Consider the following 27,139-nt stretch of genomic DNA (forward strand, 5'->3'; position numbering starts at 1 on the left):
AAGGCGAGGGGGCACGGGCGGGGCGCGGAGAGCGGGGAGCCCGTGCCTGGCTCGGAGACCCCGGCGCTCCGCGACCCCGGCGCTCCCCGCACAGCGGCCGCTCCGCTCGGCACCGGCGGCGCCCGGCGGGACAGACACGGCTCTGCCCGGCCCCGCCCGGCCCCGCCCAGCTCTGCTCGGTCCGGTCCGGCCCGGCTGGGCCATCGCACCGCCCCCGGCCGCCGCCCCCGCCCCGCCGCCGCCCTGATTGGGCCCGCTGGGAGGCCCCTCCCGCCGGGCCCCGCCGCCGCCGCGCCGCGCCCGCTCCCCAAATACACCTTGGCGGCGCCGGGGAGCGGTAGCGGCGCTTGCCCAGAGCCCCTCGGCGGGGATGCGGCCGCGGGCACCCCGCGCCATGGTGAGTGACGGAGGCAGGGAGGAAGCGGGCTAAGCGGCGCCCGGGGCGTGGAGAGGGGCGGCGGGCACCCTGGACAGCGCTGGCACGGGATGCCCGGCCGTGACCTCGAGGCGCGGCCGGGGCCGGGGCTCTCCGGCGGGGCGGTGCTCGGTGCTGAGCCGCGGCAGCGGGCGGGGGGGCGCGGGGAGCCCTCTCCCCTCAGCGCGCCGAGCCCCGTGTGCGCTGTGCCCCCGGCCAGATATGAGCGTGAGCGAAACAGGCATCGACTGGGCGCTGGAAGCGCTTGGGGAGCCCGCTGAGGGCTGCAGCCACGAGGGGTACCCCGGCGGCCTTTGTGCATTGCGAGGCTTTCTAAGAATTCGCGAGCTTCTGATGCTCGTCAGGCTAATTAGACCCATGCAGACTGGTGTGATTGCGTTATGCTTAGGTAAGGTATCTTATCCAGTTTTCAGGGCAATTTGTATCATTCCACCTCATGAATTAGGCACAAACCTGATATTTCATCGCGTGCTTAATTCTCAAGCAATAACTTCATCTCTACATCTGCTATTCCAATTACTTCTTTGTCCTAGAAAGAATAAATGAACCCCCAAATTGTGTTGTATTCATGATGATTAGCAGTTTTTCAGTCAATTGTTCCCTCTTCTTTCCAATTTTTCGAGACTTGTGGCTCGTAATCCCTTTTCTGAGTGAATAGGTTTGTTTCTGTGCTAACACCAGTAACTATTATTAGCCTATGTTTAGTATTTCCTTTATAAAATCATTGCTATATATAATTATGAGACACTTGAAAAGTTTTTCTCTCATATATAAAGGAGTGCTTTTATTCATCTTTTATACATCTTTTGTGCATCTTATGTCCTGTCTCAGGCTTGCTCTAATGCTGTTTCTAAAATGGCTCTATTTTCAGAGCTGGTCACTTACTCTGTGGCTGTACTAAGATGGCTTTCTAAGTTCGAAGGGCGATTTAACCGGGAAAAAGTCATAAGTAAGAATGCAGTGTGTCTGCAGTGCTATATTTGGGCTTTTCACTTCCAGTGGACTACAGGTTACACTGTGCTGCTGTAGGTTGGTCTAAAGAGAGATGGGCAGACATTTGCAATTTGGAGTACTAGTAGGAAAACCAAAAACTTTCTTCACTCACATTTTCCATTATTAAGTTTGAGGCTACAGGAAAATGTAACAGAGGAGATTTTCATAACAAATGTAAGGGTTTAATTATATTTGTATAGAACAAAGTGTTTTACTTATTGGTAAGTAGTCTGATATTAGAATTTTTCCTAACACAAAATTCCCTATGGAGACACTTCCTTTTCTTGTAGTTAGATTAAGATGATTTGTTTCCAAACTACAAAAAGTAGTCGTAAGGGAACATACACTTTAAATCATATGAACGGGTCTACTACTTTTCTAGGGTCAGGAACAAAAGGTAGTGACAGCCTGTACTGGGAAGAGGTTCCTGTAACAGACTATTTTACATAATTAATCAGAGAAGATAAGCAATTCAGGCATCCAGAGAATATGTGCAAATGTGTTACAAATGTTATCTTTGTAGGGACTAGAATTGTAGAGAAGTTTCTTGCTTTGATTATGTTGCTCTGGGGTGCTACATATGGCCATACATTCTGATGACTGTTCTTTTTGCTTTGCCAGTAGCAAGAACCTTAAATGAACCAGCTGATTGTAAAGGAAGCATGAGGAGTGCTGTAGCAGTGATATAAAAACTTTTGTGCTCCCATTCTCAAAAAAAAAAATAAAAAAATAGTATTTGCTGAAATCGTGCTGATCCAAAGCAGGCAGGAAAAGTATGGAAGGAGAGAGAAGGATAGCACATATTGAGATTTCCTCGTTGTACTTCTTTTTTCTGTGGAAATACGTAGCTTGCTACTATATTGAGTCATGACAATGCAAGATTATGAGGCAAACATTGGAGGAGAAGGTAAGGAATTTAGTTCTACAGTGGTTTTTTTTACTGTTTTTTGACATCAATAAAATTTCTGACCAGGACCTCACTGTCCTTTCTTCCACTGGTTCATTGCTGAGTACTCAAATTAATCAAATCTTTGATGAAACACTAAAAATGAGAAGTCAGGGTCCATAAAAGTACTCAAATTGAGTATATTTGTCTTTTTCAGATTAATGCTATCTTTAAAAAAATCTGTCCTTAGCCTTCTATGACAGTCTGTTTCAAAACAGATCCCATAGTGAAATCAAAACATAAGTAAAAATTAATAAAAAAACTAATATGCCAAATATCAGTAGCAGTCAAAACCTGGTTATGTCACACCATAAAAGATAAAATATCAGTGCTATTATGGATATGAATACCATCTGTTTAAAATGCTAAAAAAAACCCAAGACTCAAGTAATCCAAGAAGCCAAGACAGAGTTTGTAGCAAACACAGCTATTTTCCTTTTAATTGGAAAAAGTTGTTAACAAAAAATACTGTAAATCCTATTGTACTTTAAAAAAAAATCTCCAAAAACCTAAAAATCAAGCACCTCAGAAATCTAAGCAAGCATATGCAATCTAAGCTGGCATAAGCAAGCTATGTTCTAAATTATTGGCAAGGAAATATGCGTAAGGAGGTACTGGCTGTATTTTCTATTTACTTTGTAGACTAGCAGCAGGTTTTAATTTTTCTTTATAAAAGCTTAATCACTTAAGAAAAGTTCTGTACGGGCAAAAAGAAATCTTATTTTTTTAAAAAATTGGAAACTATAGGACATGATTTAAAGTATTTTGTTGTAATGTTATTTGAAATTGCTACATTTCAGATTGCCCATTTTATTAACATAAAATGAAATTTGGGCCATTGGAGAGCTGCCATTAGAATTTCTTTGCTAGGATTCCTTGCACATTTTGTACTATTTACATTTTTAGAGACCTTTATTGTCTATGTGTCTTTTAAAACGTACTGCATTTATGTAGATGTTTGCTATTTCAATTAAGATTTTTAGCACTGGAAATTAAATTAGGGCCAAATCTCATATTTGACATTACTTTGAATATTCTTTCTAGCATGTCTTCATCATTTGAGATATGGCTGTATGATGTTTTTATATTGTATAGCTGTATGCATGACGTATATTCAGCATGTCTTGCATGGATAGTTGTATGACAAGTAGAGATTCAAGTTTATCATTAAACATAGTATATTTTTAAGTCAGTTCAAGGGCATGGGTTTTTGTTCAACAAAGCAAAACTGGGCAGAATGTTAGTATCTATTTAATTTTAAAATTACAATAGGATTTAAGCATGTGCTTATATTGACTGGGGCTTCTAGCTGTAGTGTAAACAATAAATAAATTTATTCTAACAAAGGCAGCAAAATTTGCTAGAAACAGCAGATTTTTGGTAAGTTCTTGTTCGCATGCTTTGAGACAATTGAAAAAAACATGTTAATGTCTGTAATTAAGTCTCTTACTTGTGCCATAGGTACTGAGTGCAGCTCATTTGTTAATATACTCTTCTTCCATGTTTTTTTTTGGCTGTCCTACTCGGGTGATGGCAGTTGTAGGTCCGTGCTGGGAAGTGGCTCACCACACAGGATATTTGTTTTTTGTAGATGTGTTGTTTAGAGCAAGCTGACATCTACTCCCTTTTTGTAGGAGTGCACGTTTTACTGCTCTCACTTTTTCAGCTGCTTCATGACCTAAGCCAGAGCAAATACAAACCCTACGGATTAATTTTACTTTACCACTTAGAGGCCTCACCATGTCCTGTTTATTGATTCAGACCCCAAATGCCTCTATGAGCTTCAGGGCCTACACAGGCCTTCAGTCTTAAGGAGAATCCTACCCTATCAGAGCATAGTATTTTGTGATAATCACTTGCACCTGTTTTTTATTCATGTTTCCTATTGTATGAGTTTCATTAAGTGGAGTAGATGCCCTTGCTAAGACTATTGCTGCTTTCAGATTTAATTGAGATTTAGTTGTGTTTTAATTGACATTCTCCTTTGATTCATTCAAATGCACCCTTCCACAGTTCAGACCTTCACTGCTACTTTTAAGCACTCTCCCTGCTACTTGAACTTGGCAGTATTGTGGTACACATTATTTTTTTATTTTACTGCTCTGACTCTTTAAATTAGTTCCTTTGTATTACTTAAAGTCAATTTGTGAATTGATTTTCTTCTTGCCTATCCACTATTCACACTCAAAGTAGCTTTTCCAAGAGAATGGTGCACTGCTATAGCAGAAGCATTCAAACAAAACCCCTTGTGCAAGTCAGCCCCAGGAGGGTAATTCCTTACGAAGGAGCGCACTAAGCCCAGATGATAACCAAGCTGTGATGTGTTACTTCTGAGAGGGTATTTCTTTCGTGAGAACCCTGTCTTTACTTCCTATGCATGTGTATCTGTCTGTGAATAGAATGCTATGCTGTCCTTGGCTTGTGTGACAAGGCCACTTTTTCTCTGCCCTAAGGGAATGGCAGAAACACCTGGAGACTTACATTCCTGTGGGGGGCTGTGGGGCACAGAGCTATCTGGAACCCTCCCTTGGGATGGTTTAGCTATGCCTTGCACTTCACGCATGGCTATGCCCATTGATTGTTTCAGCTAAGTCCATATAGAAAATAGGTCAGCCATGCAGTGACTCAGGAAGAGAGCTTTAATTGTGTGGTTGTAATCTAGAAACAAGACGTGTATCATCTTGGTGGAGACTGGAACCACTTCCAAAGATGTTATCAAGCATCATGAAACCAAGCCCTTTGACAGCTATTTGTATTAGAGAGCTGCAGGGAATACCCCGTGCAAGTCATCTAAATGACTCCCTGTGAATAAAGTTTAAATTTCTTGTTAGAAGGCAGCATGCTAAAATTCTTTTATTATTTTCCCCTCCACAAATGGAAATGGAAAGAAACATACACTTATGAAGTGAATCTGTTCCTCAACCCAGTTCTGAGTTATTCAGAAGAAAAATATATCATGCTTTTGGGGAAAACGTGTTTTGTGGGAATCCTCCTGGTGCAATTCTAGAATGTCACTGTTTCCAGAGAGTGCAATAAAAATTATGGTTTCTGTGATGCCACATACAGTAGTTGCTGCTAAACTCTACTTTTAATGAATAATACCACAGAAGCAAGTTTCTCAATAGCATATTAGAAGTGTGTTGTACAGTGGTGACTGCCTTTCTAATGCTGACTAAGATAAATGTGTGTTTAATTTTGCTTTAACCTTGCATTTCACTTGGCACTTGATACAGATGCAGACCGACAGAAATTGTTCAGGGAAAGCTGATTACCCTCCTCGGCAAATACTGAATCTCTTCACACACAGAAGAGCATTAGTAAAAGCCTGAATAAAACAGAGGAACACCTCAGCAATATTTCTAGTTTGTTATTGGGGAAAAATTGGGATTTTGTGTTTGCTCATAATGATTTCTATGATTTGAAAACACAAGACAATATATGCAGGTGCTGCATTCTGGTTAATAGGGAGGCGTACCTGCTTACACGAATAGCTGTGTTTTTCCCTAGCCCTGACTGCAGGTATCCAGGAGCCGAAAATACTCATTGCAGTTCCTGTTTTAAATAGAACTGCTAAAAATGGCAAAATTTCCATGTCTTCGGAGAAAGCATGTATCAATCTAACTTTAAATTTCCTTTTTTGTTATTTTTGCCAAAATTGTCTTCATAGTTGTTTCGTCTCTTTCCATTGGCAAGCTAAAAATGCAAAACTATTTGCCTTCACGATGAGAAATCTTTGGTGGACAGATACATTTTTGAAATTTTAGTGAAAATGAAGCCGTTAGCCCATAGAGCTCACAAGGCATTTTTAAAGATAGGATTTTAGAATTTCCCCGTGGGAAGAATGGTATGAAAGGAGAGAGTCTCGTGGCTTAAGTAACTTAGCAAGGCTTTTGGTCAATGGGGAACTGATTTTTTTTTCTCAAAAACTTCAGAAAATCATGACAGAAAAAATTAATTGTTTAATAACAATTAATTATAGATTGAATTAAATGCTTATTTTTATACAGTTAAAGGTTCCCAAACAGGTTGCATTATATTAAAAACCAGCCAAGGGGAAATGCATTTCTGTTAAAGAATTATGAAACCTTCAGAAATAACAGAACTACATTAAACCTGCTGTGCATTAGCCATGAAGATTTAGTGTGAGAATACCTTCCTTGTTTTGCTTGTATATTTAGCACCTGCACCTTTTTATGAATCCTATCTGCAAAATCTATCAGAATTTTACTGTGTAAAGTGTTTTCATCCCATTGTTGCTTTTCAAATCTGGCTGCCAAATTTTATAAGGTCAAACATGACTTTTCTAAATCACTCAGATCTGCTAAACTGCCCAACAAACTTGTGCAATCTCTTAACTTGTGCTAAGACATCTGGATTCACTTCTTGTCTGCAGTCTTTCTTTTGTGATCTGCAGTATACCTTATTTCCCCACTTATAAAGGAGGCATTGTTATGCTCCTTTCATATCCCATTTTTCTATCTTAACCATTCAAAGGGCAAACCCTTCAGTTCAGACATCATCTTTTGCTGTACATTTCTGTATGGCCCTGCTCTTAATTGGAGCCTTCTGGTTTAAAATAAGCAAGTAATAGGCCTACCAATCACAAGATAGAGAGAGAGAGAGCAGAACGCAGGGTATCAGTGGCACTATTTCTCTGCTAAGCAATATGCCCAAGGATGAACTCACAGAAGGCTGAATACCAGTATTTAAGTGTAAACAAACTTTTGTAAGAATTTTCACACGTTGTGATCTTTCTGACTAAACAGTGAGACCTTCATGAATATTAGAAGATAATGAAAAATTTCCCTTTGCAGACAAAAACATTTGGTTGTGTGGTGGCAATGAAATAATAGAGACCAGTCTTCATCTCAAGTTAAGCACAGTTTGCAAGACCTTTTCATGTGCTCACGAGGCAGGAACCACATTTGTAGTGTGACTCTGAAAATCTGCTGCTGATCTGAAAATTAGTATCAGCTTCAATCAGGTTCACACTTAGCATGTATGTCACATGCTCCAGATCTGTGGGAGAGGCAGCATGATTGTCAACTATATGTGGAAAAAGTCATTGACCATAACAGTAGTAAATTTTAGAACCAACAGAGGCGTGGCTAAGTCACAGTTTAAAGTGTGCAGCTATAGCATGCATGAGACAGAGGTGAGCATCATGTCACTGACACTTCTCGTAGCAGAATAGAGACTGGCACTCAGAAATGCCAGTAAAAACTGGCTTTAATGGTTGCTTAATATATGAAATGTGATTTCACGATATCTTTCTTTGAGTTTCTCTTTGAAAATTATTTGCAGTTCTAAGTAATAGTAAGTCCTAAGCAAAAATTGGGTCAGACGATAGAGGGGAATTGAAAGGAAAAAGTATCTTTTCAAATAGGCTTTGAAGCAGTGAAGATCAAGGACTGCTGATAGGATACAGGGTTATGATTTACCCAAAGCAAAAACTAAAACAGAACGTCTGTCCCTGCCTGTGTTGTGGGCAGAATTTTGTTAGCAGTAAATTGGTATATGGTGAAATAAGGTGATAAGCTGAAATCAGAGTGGTAGTGGCAAAAAAGCATCTAATGGGGTGAATGTGTTAAAAAAAATAGATTTTATTGCCATTGTTGTAAGTTGCTATATGGTAAATGGCTGATCTATTTAATGCTGGAATAACTATGCCAAAAAAGTAGTTATATAACAAATACTCAGTGTTTTCTTTCCCGACAGTTACACTACAGTAATGGAAAACACTCATAATCTTTAGTAAAATATTAATAAATGCATTCTGATCTTTAAACTTAGGCTTGGCACTCTGTCTTTTAGCAAAGAAGCTGCATTACTTAGGAATGCAATCCTAATGTCAATTTGTCATAGTATGGGCATTGTGAGACTTAGATGCCTGTTCTAAATAGAGTTGAGAAACCAGAGCAAAAGTTATGCTGCAAAGATACTTGTGATACTGTGAGAACTTAACTTCTCCATTGTCACAAGATACTTGTAAAGTTAGTGCTTGTGTCTTGTTATAGCTTGTCAGGTACAAGTATTTAAAATAAATGTTTTGTATTTTCCACATCAACTAAAGTGTACACAGAAATGTCAATTATTTCTGACCCCATATAAGGGAAGACTATACACAGTGCAGCAGACTTTCTTTCCTCCCTGTGTTATTTTTACCTGTTGAAAGTACACTCTGCAAGATTCATGGTGCTTCAAAATGCTCTAAAAAGCCAAAAATGCTTTACAAATATTATCTTCATCTTGGCAGGAAATTCCTTGTGAAGGAGATAATACCTTTCTTTATCCTTAAACTTAGATCTCTGGTTTACATCCTTTAGGAACTCATGCATCTCATTCCTTCCCTCTGCCCCAGCTATTCGCATGGCTTCTCAGCCTTGACTCCCTCAGAAAATGGGGAACTTGCTGTGTAGCATCCTCTTTCTGTGCATGTAAACAAGTACAGAGGTGGAACTTATTATTTATTACATGACTTCTTTTTTCAAGGGTCCAGTGAACAATTATTTTAACTGTCTAGTCAAAGGAGCATATCTCTTCAGGATAATATTCAAATAACATTCAAAACCTATTTGAAATACCTTTGAGTACATAAGCACTTGCTATGAACAGAATTTGATTTTGGTTCATTTTTAGGTTTTTTGCCACAGTTCACTGACCAGTTGCTCTGCTCTTTCACCTCTGAAACAGCTGAACTGTGTTCTTTGCTGCCTGGAGCTGCATAGCAAGTTGGAGACATCTTCTTGTATGACCCCTTTTTTGAAATGAATGTAGTTTCTTAATATAATGAAAGAAAACAGGTGTTCAGGCGTGGATTTCCATTCTACAGATCTAAAAAACAGCACATACAGAATGGTTATTCGTTAACATTTTGGTGGGAAGTTGTACTTGAAGGACCTTTGGTGTGGTACAGCCCCAACGCTTAAATTGAGCCTTAGGTCTCTGGGTAGCTGAAGTGTTGAGACAAAGATGTTTATTAATAACATTTGATTTTAGTTTGGATTCTCAACAAAGTAAATCTGAGATGACTCTGTTGCTACTTTTCTTTGGCTGTTGCTCCTGTTTGGGAACTCCTCCAGACCAAGATTCTCAGCTGTGTTCTGTGCTCATTTTGCCTGAGGACTGAAGCCCAAAGCCTCCCAGCATTGAACCATAAATTGCCACACCGTGAACTAAGAACTGTCTGCCTGTACAGTTCCTTATCTTCTGTGGTGGCAGTGGGAGGAAGGTCTGCTTGTGTTTATTGGTGATTGCTGACACCACTGCATTTCCCTGCTGCCTCAATGGAATGCAGGTCAGGGCATTGAAGGAAGCCAGGTAAGTAATATTTCCATCCTGGGATCTCAGATACATGTGTAGCACTAGCTGGCATTTCAGAACGCCTGATGGAGAGAGAAAAGAGGTTCCTTATAGACTTATAAAACACAAATGAAATATCTTTAAAAAAATAAAGAGTGTAAAATTATGAAATGAAACCTTAAATCAGTAACAATGGACTTTGTTAAAAATCAATGCAATTTAAAACAAAATATTAGAAAATAACATAGGCAGTTTAGGAAGTTTTTACTTTTTTATTAACACAGGGCAGCCTCATTAAACAATGCTGCAAAACTAGGTATGTAATTTCTAGCCCCCCAATAGATGCTACTTTGGCAACCCAGTGAAACTAGAAATTGAATATTGATGGCCAAATTGAGGTAATAAACATGTATCCTTCCTTAATTGTGTGACAGAGAGTAATATATAACCAGGAGAGTTGGTTGAAACACAGAAACAACAAACAAAAAAATTTCTCCTAAAATACTGCTGGAAGCTCCATGAAAATTAGCATGTCAACATATTTTATAGGCTATATGAACCTACCAAACTTCAGTGGATTTGTAGTAGAGAGAAAGCACTTTATCAATAAGAGAACTGTTCATTCCATTACAAATAGTTTTGCTTTATTGCCTATGTTTTCCTAATTTCTTATGATTTTTTTAAATCCTTATGTTCTTCTATTCTAATCTTCTGTTCTTTCCTCCTTGATCTGATTCTGTCTGTATCTCCCTTTGTTTTATCTTTCACATAATAAAGAACAGGACATGCTGCAAAATAAATATTAAAAAAGTAGAAAAACTGCAATCTTAGAAATGGAGACAAACTCTGATCTTTCAGACTTTGGTAAGAATACTATGATGTTAACATCGTTGCAGCCAGTGCAGTTATACAGGTTGTGAAGTGAGGAAGTGTGGGTGATTCTAGGTTCCCTGCCTAGAATAACAGCGGGAAGATTACCCTGTGGTTCATGTAATGCACAATATTTATATTTACCCGATGAAAGACCTGAAGATATTGCACAAAAAAAATCACAAAAAAACCAGCAGAAGAATTATGGTTAAAATACATTTAATTTGCCTCAATAATTAAACCCTGAATTTGTACCTCGAATTAGAGGCTGGTGATTGATACATCTGATCAAAGTTTCTGCACTGTTCTTTGTTAACCTTTTCTTGGATTTCCATTCTTCAATATCTCTTAATCTGTTTAATCTCTATTTGTCTGAAGCACCTGCCACAGAAATTGGTGAATTTCAGTGGAATTTGCAAGCATTGCAATCTAAGCATCTATATCTGGTCTGGCCAGAACTGAAACAGAGTTTTAGAAAGCTGGATGATATTATTTTTTTCTATTGAATACTCAGCTTTGATATTGTTACAAGAGGCTGTAATTTAACAGCTAATGTACTTGAATCTGTATAATGCATAGCTTGAAATACCTATATCTTTCTAAATGTATCTGTTCTAACTGGAGGAGCAGCACTGACCAAGGATTCTACTATTTGATATGTTTTAGCTGTAAGGATGTATCTTTTTTTTATTAATCACCAGCAAGTGTTTGGAAGTGTAGCATTATAAATCATTTATTTTCCTTGGTATCATGATCAATACATCAATGATGCTCTGATTTTCACTGCATCTGTTATTAAAACAAAAGGCTACATTTTAATGACTTGAAAAGTTTTTTTTTTATAAAGGAGCTCACATTTCTACGTGACAGTAGCCTGCTGTGATTTAGATATGTCAAAGCTGAATCTCCCATAAATATTTTCAGCTTACTTTTCCACAAGGCCACATTTTTCCCCTCGCTCTTTACCTCAAACTGCGACCAGGGCCAAGGGGAAGTTCTTACAGAATATGTGGTGAACATGGCAGTTATCTCTGAGTTAATTTTGCATTCCTTCTCCCTGCTGCTCTCATTTGCATGTGCTGACTTTCCCTGTGCAAAAGTAATCTTAAAAACGCTATGTGCAATTTTATTTCTTTCACATGCTTAAAAGAAAAGTTGAATAAATGGAGCAGAAGGATTTGAAAGATCAGTAGCTGTGATAACTTCAGCAATTGCATTGGAGACAATAGCAAGCATCATAGATTGCACATTGAACAGGAAGTCAAAATCTGCTTCTGGATTTAATATTTAATTTTGTTACACATGTGGTATGCACTAACAACAGGCAAATGTTAGTCATTAAGTGCTTATTTGTTGTGATTAACAAGATTAATTTCTTTTAATACCACATGTTTGCACATGCACAGCTCAGTATTTCACAAAACCTCTCATCTTTACATAGCTTCATCATTTTAGTGAAAAAAAAAGCTTTAAATACGTAGCTGCTGTACTTTGCAGATGAGTATTAGAAAGCACCTAAACAAGATACTGAAAGTGGTATTGTAGTGTATTCCTAGAGCATTCAGTCTTTCTGGATGTGTTGATTGTCTCTTCAAAGATGCACTGCTTTTATGTACTCAAATATTTTTTAGAAGAGCAGATTTTGAAAGAGGTGGGCTATAAATAACTGTATGTGCCTGTACCATTGTTTGCAAAATGACAGGCCAATCAGCGAAATAAAAAAGGAAGGTGCTAATTTGTGCACATGTGCTATATCAGCAATTCCAATTATTTTTAAACATATTTTGTAGCAGAACCATCTGTAGGCATTTGATCAAAAAGGAAGGTGCCTCTTGGTCCTGTTCTGCAAATACCATGGAAGAGAACAATTGGGAAAGCCGCTGATTTCTCTGCTTCTTCAGAGCTGCTTTTTTTTTGCAGGGACCTACCCAAAGCAGAATCAGTATCTGTATGATGGCTGTGAAAACCCCCCTTCAGCAGTATTTGGGTGGATTACACATCTTTAATCAATACGTTTTTTGTGGAAAAGTACAAGGACATGACCTCAATGCTGCAGGACAAACCACTTTTTTTGCTAATTAGAAGTTCCTGTTATCACCTTCCCATGCAAGTTTTTAACCTTTCTGTAATCTCAAAGGACCTCAGTTCTGTGATTATTGCATCTGCACACTTAGGTGCAAAAACTCAATGTTAAAAAGCCAAGGTCATATTTTGGTTCAAAGGCAGAAAACATGCAAATCAGTATTTCAGTGACAGCAGTGACAGGCCTTTTAGATTTAATCCTATTCCTGCTATATCCAGAAACCTGCTATTGACTTCAACAGGAGTTGGCATGAGTGCTTAGCTATGAATAAATATGAGAAGTAGTTATCAGTGATTTTCAGTGTGAAAATGATTTTGTAGACATTGTAAACAGAACTGATAGGTGGCAAATACCCAGTCAGAAAACTCTGCAACTGAAATCTGCTAATGAAACACTTTCCTTTCTACAGACCTAGTTTTCAGACACTTCTCTAAGATCTGTGGAATTCATGGAAACTTTTAGTACTTTTATTTATAATACTTTTAATAATTTTATTTATAAAACCTGCTGCTCGTTATAATTTAAAGCTGTGAACACAAAGCAGATATTTAACTATATGCACTGTTATTAGACACTGCAATCAATGTTTTATATTGCTCTACCATGCTACATATTTGTATATTTGTGAAAATAATATTTATGCAAACCTGCGTGTCAGTTGCATAAACAGTTGCATCAACTTCAGCAAGAATATGTGCAGGTACAAATCTCAGCGAGATAAGTGTCTTTCAAGAAGTAGGGAAAATATTTTTATCATCTCTGAAAGAGGCTTCACAGTTAATCCAGACCATGGTGCTCAAACGGGAAGTTACTTCATGCTTAAGAAATTTTGAGTTGTTAAACAGTTTGTTATTTCATTTATTAAAAGAGATGCAGCAATGCTGGCTAAGTCATAAATATTAGCTAAAGATTTCACTAATGGTATGGGATAAAAGGTTACTAGATTTCACTTTCATCACAAAATAATAATTATTATTTTTAATTTATTTGCTCCTTAAAAGCATTTTTGATCTATTAAATAAATAAAAATCAGATTTTAAAGGTCAAGTTAAATGAGGGAAGTGCTATGCATTGCTAAATTTGAGAGATTGAGCTCTAAGTAGGTATTTGGGAGGAATCAGTAAGCACAGCAATTAACAATGACTTCATGTTCCTTTTGTGGATTCTAATTAAATCCCATTGGCTTTGAGCTATTGGCTATGGCTTTGATCTTTACGTTTAACTCTTGCTGACTGTCACGACCACTGCATGTCTTCAGGATGAGTTTTAATTCTTGAAAAGAAAACTTAAATTTATTTTTCTTAGCTTTTCTTTTACAAGTTTTATGAAAGTATTGCACTTTCAGGGACTGCAAATGCAGATTATGCTATATTTAAAAATATATTCCTTTAAGTGTGAGAATAATTTCCAGATGCTTTAGATTGCTTGCCCTCACTGCAGCAGCTCCTCTCCTTCAAATGCTTCCTCATCTGAGCACTTAGATCACTCAAGGTCTCATCAGTCAGTTCAGTGTCAGGATTTCTCAAAAAAACAAAATGCAAGCCCAAAACATGAATAATTTGTCATGGTTGCATACAGCAGGTTCCCAGTTTTTGTTGAGGCATCTTTCTCTCTGCCTCAGTAAAAATGGCTATGAGCAGTGCAGCTCCAGCGCTCCTGCAGTGTAAGGAGGCTTTGGCTCTTGGGGGAGTATCTCCATCAGGAGTTGCTCAGCTGGGAGTCCAGCCATGCTATGGGCCAGGGGGAGGGGGTGCGGATGTGCCACAGTCGAGGGCTGCCATTTCATCCTGAGGATATGACAGAGGGAGCAGAGGATCAGGTGCTGTGAGCCTGCCTGCTGGGCTTGCTGGAGATGGTTTTCACAGAGGTTTTTGCTCACAGGAAGAGAATATTTTTCCCAAGCTGTCTTCTCAGCATGCCTCCCTGTTATTTGGTCCTAGCGTAGGAAAATATTTACCCTACAAAAATACTTAATGTGATACTTAAAACGGCAAATACGTATTTTATCAGCAGCATTTGGGAATTGGTCTTTCCTTTAGCGACATGCCAAAACATGGGTGTAGTAATTAAGGTTCCCCCTGTGCTTTTAATTGAAACCAGAGATGTGGCTGCAATATAACTTTCACATCTGGAGTCTGGGCTTCTCCCAGGGGTGTATTTGGATCCAGGGACTTGCTTCAGACCATTACAGGGAAATGACCCAGTCACAAAACCAGTATAAGAAATTCAGTGGTATTTTAAAATGAGGGTTTTGTTGTCTTCAAGAACATTAGTTTCAATATTAAGATATAGTGTTTGGTGTTATTACACAAGTGCTAATATTTTAAAGCAGCAGAAATATGTCTCATTACCATAAAATAAAACATATTAGTAGTTTTGAAGCTGACATGCATTTTTTTAACTTTTCAAAATAGATGACAAGATAGAAAAGTAGATAATTTGTTTTTTTCTCAAAACAGAGGTAATTATTTTCTTCATTTCCTGGCTTGGTAGCTGTCTAATGTTGCAAATCACAGTCTATTCAATTTGGAGCACAGACGAAAAACTTGTGTTTCTCTACTTCTTAAAGCAATTTATACAGAAAAAAAGAGGTAGAAAGGTGAGGAAATTTGACATTATGTGGGGAGAAAGGTTTCTTGTAAGCAAGATCTAGATTTTTAGCTTGCCCTAAGCAGTCATATAGTTGGAGAGTGAGAACACTGGAACTGGGCTTGCACAGCACACAATGGCAATTTTAGTGGTTTGGAGAAAAAAAATGGTAAAAGACTACTCTTAAAGGGTTCTAGGTTAAAGACAGATCAGAACCAGGATTGACTTGAAAGAAAGGAGGGTGGAAATTTTGGGTGAACAAGCAGAAAAGTTAATGCCTGGCAAAGCATATTTCTTTTGGAGCTGAAGTAGAATTTGCAATTGCTCTTTCTTGGGCACGACTAAATTATTGTGAAGTCCACTGTTCCATATAATGTCTTATACTGATCTGTAGAGAGGGTAACAACCTTTTCATCAGTTACTGCTTTTCCTCAAATAGCAGAAATATCTACTGTGAAAAAGCCTAGAATCTTTGGGGAAAGAAAAGTACTGTTTGGTAAATTAAGTAAAGCTTGGGTCTATACAAGATGGTAATGATTTAGGATGGAATGGTCATGTATATTAAGGGGTTTCTAGACCTCAGCTCCTTGTCTTTGCAATATCCAAACAAATTAATGCTTTGAAGGTATATTTACCCAGGACATGTTTAAACTAACAATGAAGTAAACAATGAAAGGTTAACTTATTTGTATGGGCTTTAATAAGACTGATAAGTACTTGCTTTGACTTCTTAACATGAGCTTATATATTGATGTGGACTTGAGGTGTGTTCTCCTAGTATTTTAGAAACCTCCTTTAGATCCTTGGAAATGGACCGATCACCAGGGCTTTGATTTTGTTGCTACCCACAGCACTTGAAGTAGAAAAAATAACATGCAGATATTGTACTTCATATTACTAAGACAAAATTATAAGATTTAGTTATTTTACCTGTGTTTGTCAGCTGATAGGCACAGCAGCTGAAACAGAAATGAGCTGCTACTGATCGGGTGGGTGCTGGGTTCTTACCTGTCTTACTAGAATCTGGTTGTGTTTTGCCTGTGCATAAAAGGAACAGTTCCTGCCTTGCTCTCTTCAGAGGCACTGTTTGACAAGGGGCAAAAGGCAGTGATTTCTGAACCTCATTAGAGCTGAGTAGGAATAGAAAACATCCTTCTTACATAGAGGCCGAAGTTAACAGATGCTTCTGTGGAGGCAAAGGTTTCCACACCACTCCTGCAAGTGCTGCAATCACTCTTGTGCTAGAGAAAGTTAGATTCACTCAGTGATGTCTTTTGACTGCTGCAAAACAAACGAATTTTTAAAAATATTGATCAACATGCAGCAGTTCACCTAACAAAGATATATGTATGACTTTAAATAAAAAAATGACATACCATCATTCCATATTCTGTCTTACTCTGAGTGAAGGACTCTGCTTGTCATAAGAGAAAAGAATTTAATGTTGCTTTTAGATTTTGTGCCATGTCCATAAATTAAGATTATAAACTACCTTTAGCTACTGTTGACAAGTGGCATTGTTTAATTCTTATAAATGGCTGTGCTGATATTAAGGGTTTTACTGTGTGATTGATAAATTGATCTGTATTGCATGACAATGTCAATAAATGTTGTAATGAAGAAAGTATTTAGAAGCAGATAGTAAAAATAAACATACAGAAATGCATTTTGATTGTGCGACAAGTATAAATGAAAACTTAGAATAAATGTTTGTACGGAGCATTTTGAGTGCTGGTTAAGTTATTCTGCAGCTATGACTATACTATGTAAAGTAATCTTCATTTTTCTGAGTGGCACAGTGCCATGTTATACTCAGTCAGACACTAAATAAATTGGTTGCTTGTAGTTTGATCTCACAGCAGAGTATTTAATTTTAATTTTCAGTTTGTTTCCCAAGGTAAATACAACGTCAATTAATACAGCAGAGATGAAGAATTCACATTAGACACTGCTGCTCCCTTGGGATGAGCACTCTCAAATCATATTTGGAGAGGAATCAAAACCAGAAACTTCTTTAATTTTTTTTTTTTTTTTTTTTTTTTTTTTTTTTTTTTTTTTTTTTTTTTTTTTTGTTATGGTCAGAAAATGTCTAATGACATGGTGAATAGGGGGAGGGCTGGTGTTCCTCATTCCTGAAACACATCTGCAGATGTTTGACTTAATCTGTAATGTGTGGTATCATCTTTCTTGTACCTTTTAAAGTTCCATTATACTGCTGAAATTCCTTCCTACTCTCTACACTGAGGATTCATTTTCTTTCTCCTGTCAGACCTTTAACACCACTGTCTAATTATATGAGACAGATTTTCATGTAATACAATAGACATTTTTTCTGAACATTATTTAAATGCACCTAGGATACCCGATGCAAACTTGATGTTTTAATAAAAGAAGAACTAGTCTATGCCTAGAGGATTTTTTTAGTATTTGAGTCTTTTGAAGTGTCATGGAATTAGGTTTTCCACTTTGTTTACTTAAAGATGTGATTTAGGAGGTTTTATCTTTGCAGAGGTCAGGGACAGTTTTGAACTGACCACAACTTGAAAATTGTTATAACTGTTTACTTGATAATGATTTTGAACTGGGGTCTCTGTTATCAAAAAAACCATACTTTTTTTTTTTTTTTTTTTGGAAAAACAAAAACTTCAGGATGCTTAGAAAATGTTTCTTCAGAAAACTTTCTTTAAAAACTGTATCTTCAACATTTGGACTTCTAAGATCTGATATTGGTTTTGTACAACAGTATTTTTCTAGAAACATAATGGATATCCACTTTCTTGCAAATCAATGATGATGTGTTCATAAATAGAAACAGGTCAGAGTCCAACATCTGATCGTATTCAGATCAAGGTCAAAGATTCCAGACTCCCACAAGGGCAGGAAGAGGCTGAATGTAGGTGTCCTGGAGCACAAAGGGTAGCATCACAAAAAGAAGCTGCAGACACAGTAGCTGACTGTCCAGGAGTTTTGTCAACTCAGGGATCTTCACATTAATGCCCATTTTGGCCCTGAAAATAATCTTGTCGCATGACCATCTTCTGGGACCTCCTCTTCCCATTTGGCAGTTTCTGGAGACTTTTCAGGTGTGAAACAATGGCATCACTTCTTTTACTGATTCTACCTGCTTGGATATTTTTCCTATCACAATAAACGTGATTTAGTTAAAATACAATAGCTAGCATGGAAGTGAATCCCAAATATTTCCAGATCATTGTTTTCTAGAAACAGAGAAATAATTTAATCAGCAGGACAAAAGCAACTAAAGAAACTGAAAACTGATCAAAACCATTGGTAATTGATGATCATTCACTTACTTTGTTCTTACTTTGGTTAGTGCATATGCGGTAAATATTTGTTGATATCTAATTTAGCCATTAATTCCCTCTTACATTCTTCACCGAGAAACTTAAGTCTGTTTAAATAGCAGCATATATATTTGTAGTGTTGCATTCCCTGGGAGATGTTTAAAATGTTTAATTCTACATTTTTTTTACAAAAATACATTTCAAAGGCTTTTTTTCCTTTCAAAGTGCTGATTTACTTGACTTAAAAAATTTTAGTAGTTATTTTATAAATTCAAAATTTATCTTGAAACTTAAGGCCCAAATTGAGCAAAGCATGTGAGTATATGTGTAAGATTCATCAGAGCTGTAATTTTTTTAGTTTGACTGCTGTGCATATATATATATGTGTGTTTAACTTCAGTACACACATCAGTCCAACTACATAAAAGATGATTCCTTTCTGCTTTTCTTTCTTAGTATAGTAATATCAGGTATGTAATGGCTTCTGGATTTAAATATCTATCTGTCTATTTATCTATCTATCTGTCTATCTATATCTATCTATCTGTAACAATGCTTTCAGTATAAAGTATTATGTATATTATGTATTTGGAGTGTGATTCTTGCTTTAAATTTTTCACTGCCTTATTTGCTTATTTGCATTGTTATTCAGCAATAAAATATGAAACATTGCTGATGTCCATGCAGCAGAAACAAATGATTTTCTGTGTAAAAACTGAAATCAGAAATATAAAATGTTATGTAAACATTCTTCACCCTCTTGTTCTTAGCATTGTGTTTATTGATTCTTAAAATAAGATGTTAATTTTGATAGATGTCCCATAGAATCTGGCCAGACACCATGAGTATTACAGTATACTTTAAAAGGGGCTTTTCTGCCAAATATTTTTTTTCAGCAGCAGGTCCAATCAAAGTAGCTCCTGCCTGTTTCTCCTTTAATCCATGCAATTTCTGCTATGTCTGCAGCACTCCTCTGTTGTGCCATTCATCACAGCTGTTTCAAAAGCAGCAGTTAATAACCTGTATCAGGGAATTAGTTATTTTTAACCTTGCTACAGTTTCTGTGTGACCCCAAATGCCCTTAGAGTATCTCAGGGGCAAAATGAATAGTGTAGTGCACAGGCTTATTAAAGCCGTAGTGCCTTTGAGAGAAGTAGTTGTTGTATCTCCAGAGAGAAAAATGTAATACTTAGCTGCTTCCAGAGTCATCAGAAGCTCTCAAGGGTTTTTTTTTTTTAAAGAGTATTATATGAGGATGAGAGGATCTGATTCAATGAGATACAGTCAATAGAAAATGAAAGGAAGAGCCTTTTTCAGTCTAACTGAAATAAATCATCTTCACTAAACCATGTCCTTAAGTGCCACATCTGCACATCTTTTAAATACCTGCAAGGATGATGATTCTGCCGCCTCCCTGGGCAGCCTGTTTCAATTTTTGAACACCCTTTATTTGAAGAAATATTTCTTAATATCCAGTTGAAACCTCCCTTGTTAAAACTGGAGGCTGGTTCTTCTCGTTTTGACACTTCTTACCAGAGAGAAGACTCTCACTTTACTACAGCCTCTCTTTAGAAGCAGTAAGGTCTTTGCTGAGCCTCCTTTTCTTCAGGATAAACACACCTAGCTTCACTAGCTGCTCCTCATAAAACTTGTACCTCAGACCCTTCACCAGCTCCGTTGCCCTTCTCTGGAAATGCTCCAGCACCTCAATGTCCTTCCTGTAGTGAGGGGCCCAGAACTCGACATAGGGTTCAAGGTGTGATCTCACTAGTGCTCAGTACACAGGGACAATCACTGCCCTAGTCCTATTGTCACACTATTGCTGATCCAGGCCAGGATGCCATTGTCCTTCTTGGCCACCTGGCCTCACACTGGCTCATGTTCAGCTGCTGTTAACCACCACCCCCAGCATCTGGTCCTTTTTTGCCAGGCAATTTTCCAGTCACTCTCCCTCTGCTTGTAGTGCTGCATGGGGCTGTTGTGCCTCAAGGGCAGGAACAAGCACTTGGTCAAGTTGAACCTCATATGACTGGCCTCTGCATAGATTCATCCTGTCCAGGTCCCTCTGCAGCAGATCAGTATTCCCACCCAGCTTTGTGCTCCCTGCAAACTGACTGAAGGTGCGCTCAATCCCCTTGTTCAGGCTATTGATAAAGATATTAACTAGGTCTGGCTCCAGTACTGAGCCCTGGGGAACCCCACTAATGACAGGCTGCCAGATGGATTTACATCCAGTATTTACTCCATTCACCAACGCTCTCTGGGCTTGGTCATCCAGTCAGTTCTTTGCTTGGCAAAGGGTATGCTTGTGAAAACCATGAGCAGCCAGTTTCTCTAAAATGTTGTGAGAAATGGTGTCAATGCTTTATTTGAGTCTGGATAGACTTTATATTTTTCTTTCATCCACTAAGCAGGTCACCTTGTCATAGAAGGAGAACAAACCTGTCAGGCAGGACCTGCCTTTTCTAAACCCATGCTGGCTATGCCAGATCCCCTGGTTGCCCTGCATGTGTTGTGTGATGGCACTCAGGATGTATCTGCTCCATGACCTTCTCTGGCTGACTGAGCCTGACTGAAGTCAAGCTCTCTGGTTGTAACCTCCCTCTGACTTCTTGTGGATGGACATTATCTTAACTAACCTCCTGTCAACTGGGACTGCCCCAATTAGCCAAGACTGCTGGTAAACAATGGAAGATGATTTGGTGAGCTTTTCTGCCAGTTCCCATTAGACCCTTGGGTGGATCCCATCTGGCCCCATGGACTTGTGTATCTTAAGTTGTGTAGCTGATCATTGACCATTTTCTCCTGGTTTATAGGGGCATCATTCTGCTCTCTGTCTCTGTATTCCAGCACAGGGTCTTGGTATCCTGAGAGCAACTGTTCTTGCTATTAAAGACTGAGGCAAAGAAGGCACCAAGTACCTCAGCCTTTTCCTCATCCTTGATGTTTCCTTCTGCATCCAGTAAATGATGGAAATTCTCCTTAGCCCTCCTTTTGTTGCTGATGTATTTGTAAAAACATTTTTATGTTTTACAGCAGTAGTCAGATTAAGTTCTACCAGGGCTTTGGCCCTGTAACAAATGGAACTGTTATTAAAATTAAAAATGCAGCCTTTTTTAAATGTGTTGTTTGAAAAATACCACCTTCAAAAGCATAAAAATCCCTTCGTGTTTCCAAGCAACTGCAGTTGTGTGGTCAAATTCCCAAGATGTGAGTTGTCGCCAGTCAGTTGTTTTCACAAGAGAATCTATTGGTCTTGGATGGTTTACTGTTTAAGAGGTACACACACTAACTTAAGTCATATGTTTCTCTGTTACATAAAGGATACCTTGGACATCAAGTAAATTTAGATATAAGTATTCATAGCTAATCTGTTTCATTGTCCCATATGAGATAGTCTTTAATAGCTACTTGCAAAGAATCAAAAAGGTTTCCTCATTGGAATTCCACTCTCTCAGAAACCTCATCAGTCAATGTGACCAAATATGTGTCAAGTAAGACAAGTCCTCTGCCCTAATCACTTGAGTCCCGACTCATATGAAATTAAACCATGCACACAACTTGAGAGACCTGAAGCACTGAAGTCAGTACATAATTACATGCTTAAAATGGCACGGGAGTAAGTGCTTTTCTGAGCTAAGTCCTCAAAAAGCCATTATTTTAATGTACTGAAGATAAAACTGATGTATCATGGGAATTTAAAAGAGAAAATAAATGTTTGTAATTCTTTTTTTCTTTATCGTTTTGTAGGGGCACAGATTTTTTTCCTGTGGTGATTTATAGCTACCAGTAACCTTCCACAGCGGTTGCCGTATCAACTTACTATTCTGACATCTTCTGCTCTTGTTAGTAAGCAGAAGAGAACTATTAAACACAGAGCAAAGTACTCCTAATCTCAAGAGAGAGACTTTGTACAGTATGTTCTGTACAAAACTGAAAGACTTGAAGATCACAGGAGAATGTCCTTTCTCCTTACTGACTCAAGGTCATATTACTGAAGAACATGACAAGGACTGCACAGAAAACAGCTCTAGAGCAGCTTTGCCCATCTGCAAAGAAGTCCATGAGAAAGATGGTCAAGGAAACCTTCCACAAAGGAAAACAAGCAGAAGTAGAGTGTACCTGCACACACTAACTGAAAGCATCTGCAAACTAATCTTTCCTGAGGTAAACAGATATTAAATAATAAAACTTTAATAGCATTTAACTATAAACATTAAAAAAACATTCTATGCCTGTGTTTAGATGTAAGCCTTTAGAAAGTTGCTTTGACTTAAAAGTTTGTGTTCTTATGTAGTTCTCCGTAGTTTAAATCCATTTCCATTCCTTCTGGATATAGTTTTGCCACAATCTGTGTTGTACACACCATTCCTTCCACTGTATTTCCCCTTTTATTTTTGCCTTGTATTTGCAACCTTCCACTGATCTTTTTAACTGTTCTATTTAAATCCATCTATTTTTGTACCCTTTTTTTACATAGAGATATAGTAACAGAAGTTTTTTCTTGTTACCAAATTATGTAAATTATGTGGTCATCTCATCAGTTCATCTAACTGAATCCAAGCTGCTAAGTGCATTAGTCATTATCACAAAAAATTTAAAATAGATGTTTCCATCTGCTATGATACTAACCTCCTGTCATACTATTTTTAAAACCATTACTGTTTGTGTTTACCAAAGATATTCTTATGTCTCTGGTCAACTTAAATGAAAACAGGCCCAGTGCAGGATTGCTTGAATGGAGATGAATACTTGGTTTATCTCTGTAAAAAGAGCATGAAAAATGCTGCTCCATAGCATCCAACTCTTGGCCTTGTCTCAAAGTAAGTGGGAAGTTTGAAGGAACTGAACGATATATCGGGACTAAAAATAGCAGATGGACAGTTCTGTAACTCATTTAATTACTATTCCATTACTTGGACATTTAGTGTACCTTACTTAAAGTCCTGGAGTGTTATTAAATCTATTTGCAGATCTGGTTATGTAGCTTTTCATCCATTACCCATTCAGTAAACCTCTAGATTATTAAGTTTTGAAAAACTCCTTTTTACCTCGGCTGCATTTATACGGATGGAATGCATCCCTTTAAACTGATCTCTAAATTTATAAAGGAAAAGACCTGTAACCCAAAAATAAACTGGCAAAGTATCCTTTCCAGGGTGTCATGATTGCTGTATTGCTTTTCTAATATATAGTTGTTGGTAGGATTTTTAATAACTAGTATTTTTTTTTCTCTTTAAAGAGTGGTATAAATGTATGCAGTTGCCTATTACATAATTATTGTAGGCTAGTTCATCAGCTGGACAAAGCTTGGCAAAGCGAAGATACTATGACCATGTACCCTAGAAACCACTGAAATTCAAGGTTATCATTGTTGCTATTTACAATTATTCAAGTCATATTCATTAGAACTGTGTCCAAGTCTGTTGTCATGCTGATGTGGGGTCAAGCCCTAAGCATCTTACTAATCCTGTTTTTCCATAAAAGGGCTTTACTTGTTTAGAAACGTATTTTTCATTGCTTAGGTAATTTACCTGACTTAAATATTGTTGAGTAATATCAGTTTCCTTCCAACTGGAAGCTCCAAAATGGGGCTGCATGATGGCCCCTCTTGATTCATAAACTTCTCATGGAAAGAGCAACTATACATGGAAGTACAGGACAAAGCGTATCCAGACAACTTTCGGAATAAATTTAAGATATAATGTAGTGCATGTTGTTTAATTTGCTTCTTTCTTTACAGAAATATGTAGAGCATTGCTCATTTATATGTAATGGATTGGATGGCATTCCACTTACTGTATCACTTTCTATACAGGTGTAATTTATGTTGTGTTCATTTACATGGTATATGCTATATACATAGATATGTATATATATATCTAATTCACTTTAGATTTTTCCTTGGGAAACATTTCCAGAAGATAGTGCATTTCTTTCACATGATATTTTCTTTGGTTGTGCAAACTTTCCTCATGGTATTAAAAAAAGTAAAAGCTGCTAGTTTCTTCAGGGAATGAGAGCAATTTGAAATATGCATATTTAGAAGATCTTCAATATGTTTTAATTAGGAACTGCAGAAGGGATATAGAATCATGGGATTGAAGTATTTTAAGGCAAATATTCATTACGCTCTAAAGTGTCTTTTATTAGAGAATCCTTTTATTAAGGCTGTCTACAGTGACAAGATCTTCATCTGTAGGACGCTTGGGGTCGTGGCATACACAGTCAAAATTATTCTTTTTCTTTAATTTTGTATTCATGGTAGTTAGTGTTTTTTTGGGGGGTAGGATTTCTAATAATAGAAAGCTGTGTAAGTTATAATTATTTCTTATCAGTGCTGTCTTCATTGCCATTTGGAATCTTAGAGGTAAAGAACATCACTGTGTTTAAAATCCACAACCACTGGTGCACATGAACTGAGGGGCTTAATTATAGTAGTACTGGAGCTAAAGAGATGAACATAAAGTAAATACCCCATAACCACAGAAGTCATATGCTGTTTTTAACAACAATACTGTTTTGAAAAAAAAGTTGCTAGTCCCAAGGATGGCAAAGTAATTCTGTGTATAGAAATGTTATCTCATTGTTAAATTTTCAGCAATGACATAGATATATATGACATACTTATTTTTTTCCGTAGTTTGAAAGGCTAAATCTTGCACTGCAGAGAACACTTGCAAAGCACAGAATGAAAGAAACCAGGTATGTAAGTGTAATGGGTTTATAACTAACTTCACTGCAAAAATGTTTTTCAGACAGGAATCGGGTGGTGCCCGTGAATCAAGACCTCTGGAAGTTATATTCAAATATCTTGTCAAATTGGTGTGTAACATTTCATGTAATGTAAGCTAGTAATGGTTTAGTTTATATTAAAATATTCATAAATATTTACATCACTCACAAAGTTGGCTTAATGGGCAAATTGTACAGGGAAACATGCAAGGATTTTGGAAGAGCTCAGAGACTGCTTGACATAGATGGAACAATAGATATGGTTGTATATGGATATAGCCCAGTGTTTCTAAGATCCCAGGGAAAGAGTTTTAAATACAATCAATATTATACGAAAGAATTTAGTTTCTGATACAGTGAACACTCATACACTACAGATACTGATTTGGGTGTTCTCCTGAGCTCACTTGGCTTCTGGTTTCCATTTCTGAGGAACTCAGCTCAATTTTCAGCACTTCTTAGTACTAATCCAATATTAATCATTTGTGCCTTGTAGGGAGTAAGATTTTCTTAGCATCTCATGATACACTGAGAATTCAGTTTATTGAATGCATCTGAAAAAATAAGCCCAGCAGTTTAAATCTGCTTTCTGAACTGAAGAAAAATAATCAAGTTTGAAACTATACTGTTGCTCACCATAATAATAATAGATAATTGCAGTGTATCTTTTAAGTTATACTTGATATTTTTAAAGCACTTCACATACATTGACTGAACCAAAGATAGCAGATTAGATGTGCTTTGCAATTGCTGACTGGCTTATTGCTATGAATGTTTTCCCATTCTTTAATTATGTGTTGCTTCCCTGGAGTATTAGTTGAAAAGAGAAAATTACTGTGATATTCTGAAGGAGGCAATAATGCAAATGTAAAACAAATCCAAATGTCTGTATTGCTTTTGCATATAAATATACCTATGATGTTCCAAGTGAAGAAATTCAGAAGGCATGTATCAGGAGTTTATTGCTTTTATGAAGGTTATTCTAAGTATGTTGTTCTCATAACTTTGAGTCAAACATTCAGTTTGATATTTATTGTCCTCAGAGAACTCAGAGGGCTGCACTTTTGTGTCAAATACCTGCATTACTACGAATAAAAAAGTAATTTTGAAGTTAATAGTTGTTATTTGTATTTCCTCTCAAAGCAGAAATACATTCTTACCTCTTTTGAATTAAATGCAGTGTAATTCCAAAAAAATGCTTGAATATAATTCCAATTATTTATACAAGATGTTAGGAAATGTAGTTTTGGCTTCAAGAAAAAAACACAAACCAAACAAAAAATCAAGACTGTTAACAAAGACAGGCCATAGCATTTGACCGAAATCCATAATTTGAGCTCAGACCACCAAAACTTTAATTTATCAGAAATGCATGGGATAATCTAAGAGCCTACCAAGACCCTCTTTTGAATTAATTAAAATTTTTCTATTTGACCAGCAGAACTGGGTCTATGCACTTTAAAGACAAGGCAGGCACCTTCTGTACTTACTATTTTTACCATATTTATCTCGATAATTTAGGAGGTTTATTGATATTTTTATGATCTTTGCAGAAAAACTGGTGATAGAGAAGATTTTGAAAAAATAATCAGTGATCATGCTAATGCAGCAGGTAATGTAAGCTTGCTTAATAATATATATATAAATAGAATATTTTATTTTTTTTTTTATAAATTAGTCTTGTTACTAATATGTTACTTCATATTCTGGAGACTGTTGTGTGTCAGAAGAGAACTCTATAATTTGAAATATGTAACTCTGGCTATATCTATAATAGTAAATTAGCATTTCCTGGAACTGAAATGTGGTCTTCTGTACACTTAAACTGTTAATCTGGTCCAGACACACAGTTGGCCTCTGAGAGAAAATACTTTTTCAAA

The 27,139-nt window shown here is 37.3% G+C and overlaps 1 protein-coding gene across 1 annotated transcript in view; it reads left to right on the plus strand.

The window, feature by feature from the left end:
- Positions 1-245: 245 nt before the first annotated feature.
- GUCY1A1 (guanylate cyclase 1 soluble subunit alpha 1) overlaps positions 246-27,139 on the plus strand; it is a 34,122-nt gene continuing 7,228 nt past the window's right edge. The window contains exons 1-4 of the mRNA XM_056490269.1: positions 246-397; positions 22,275-22,691; positions 25,168-25,229; positions 26,813-26,871. Of these exons, the coding sequence (XP_056346244.1) occupies positions 22,443-22,691; positions 25,168-25,229; positions 26,813-26,871 (370 nt within the window). The 5' untranslated portion in view covers positions 246-397; positions 22,275-22,442. The remainder of the gene's footprint in view (positions 398-22,274; positions 22,692-25,167; positions 25,230-26,812; positions 26,872-27,139) is intronic.

This window comes from Oenanthe melanoleuca, chromosome 4 (genome assembly GCF_029582105.1).
Source record: "Oenanthe melanoleuca isolate GR-GAL-2019-014 chromosome 4, OMel1.0, whole genome shotgun sequence".
In the NCBI taxonomy this organism is placed as follows: Eukaryota; Metazoa; Chordata; class Aves; order Passeriformes; family Muscicapidae; genus Oenanthe; species Oenanthe melanoleuca.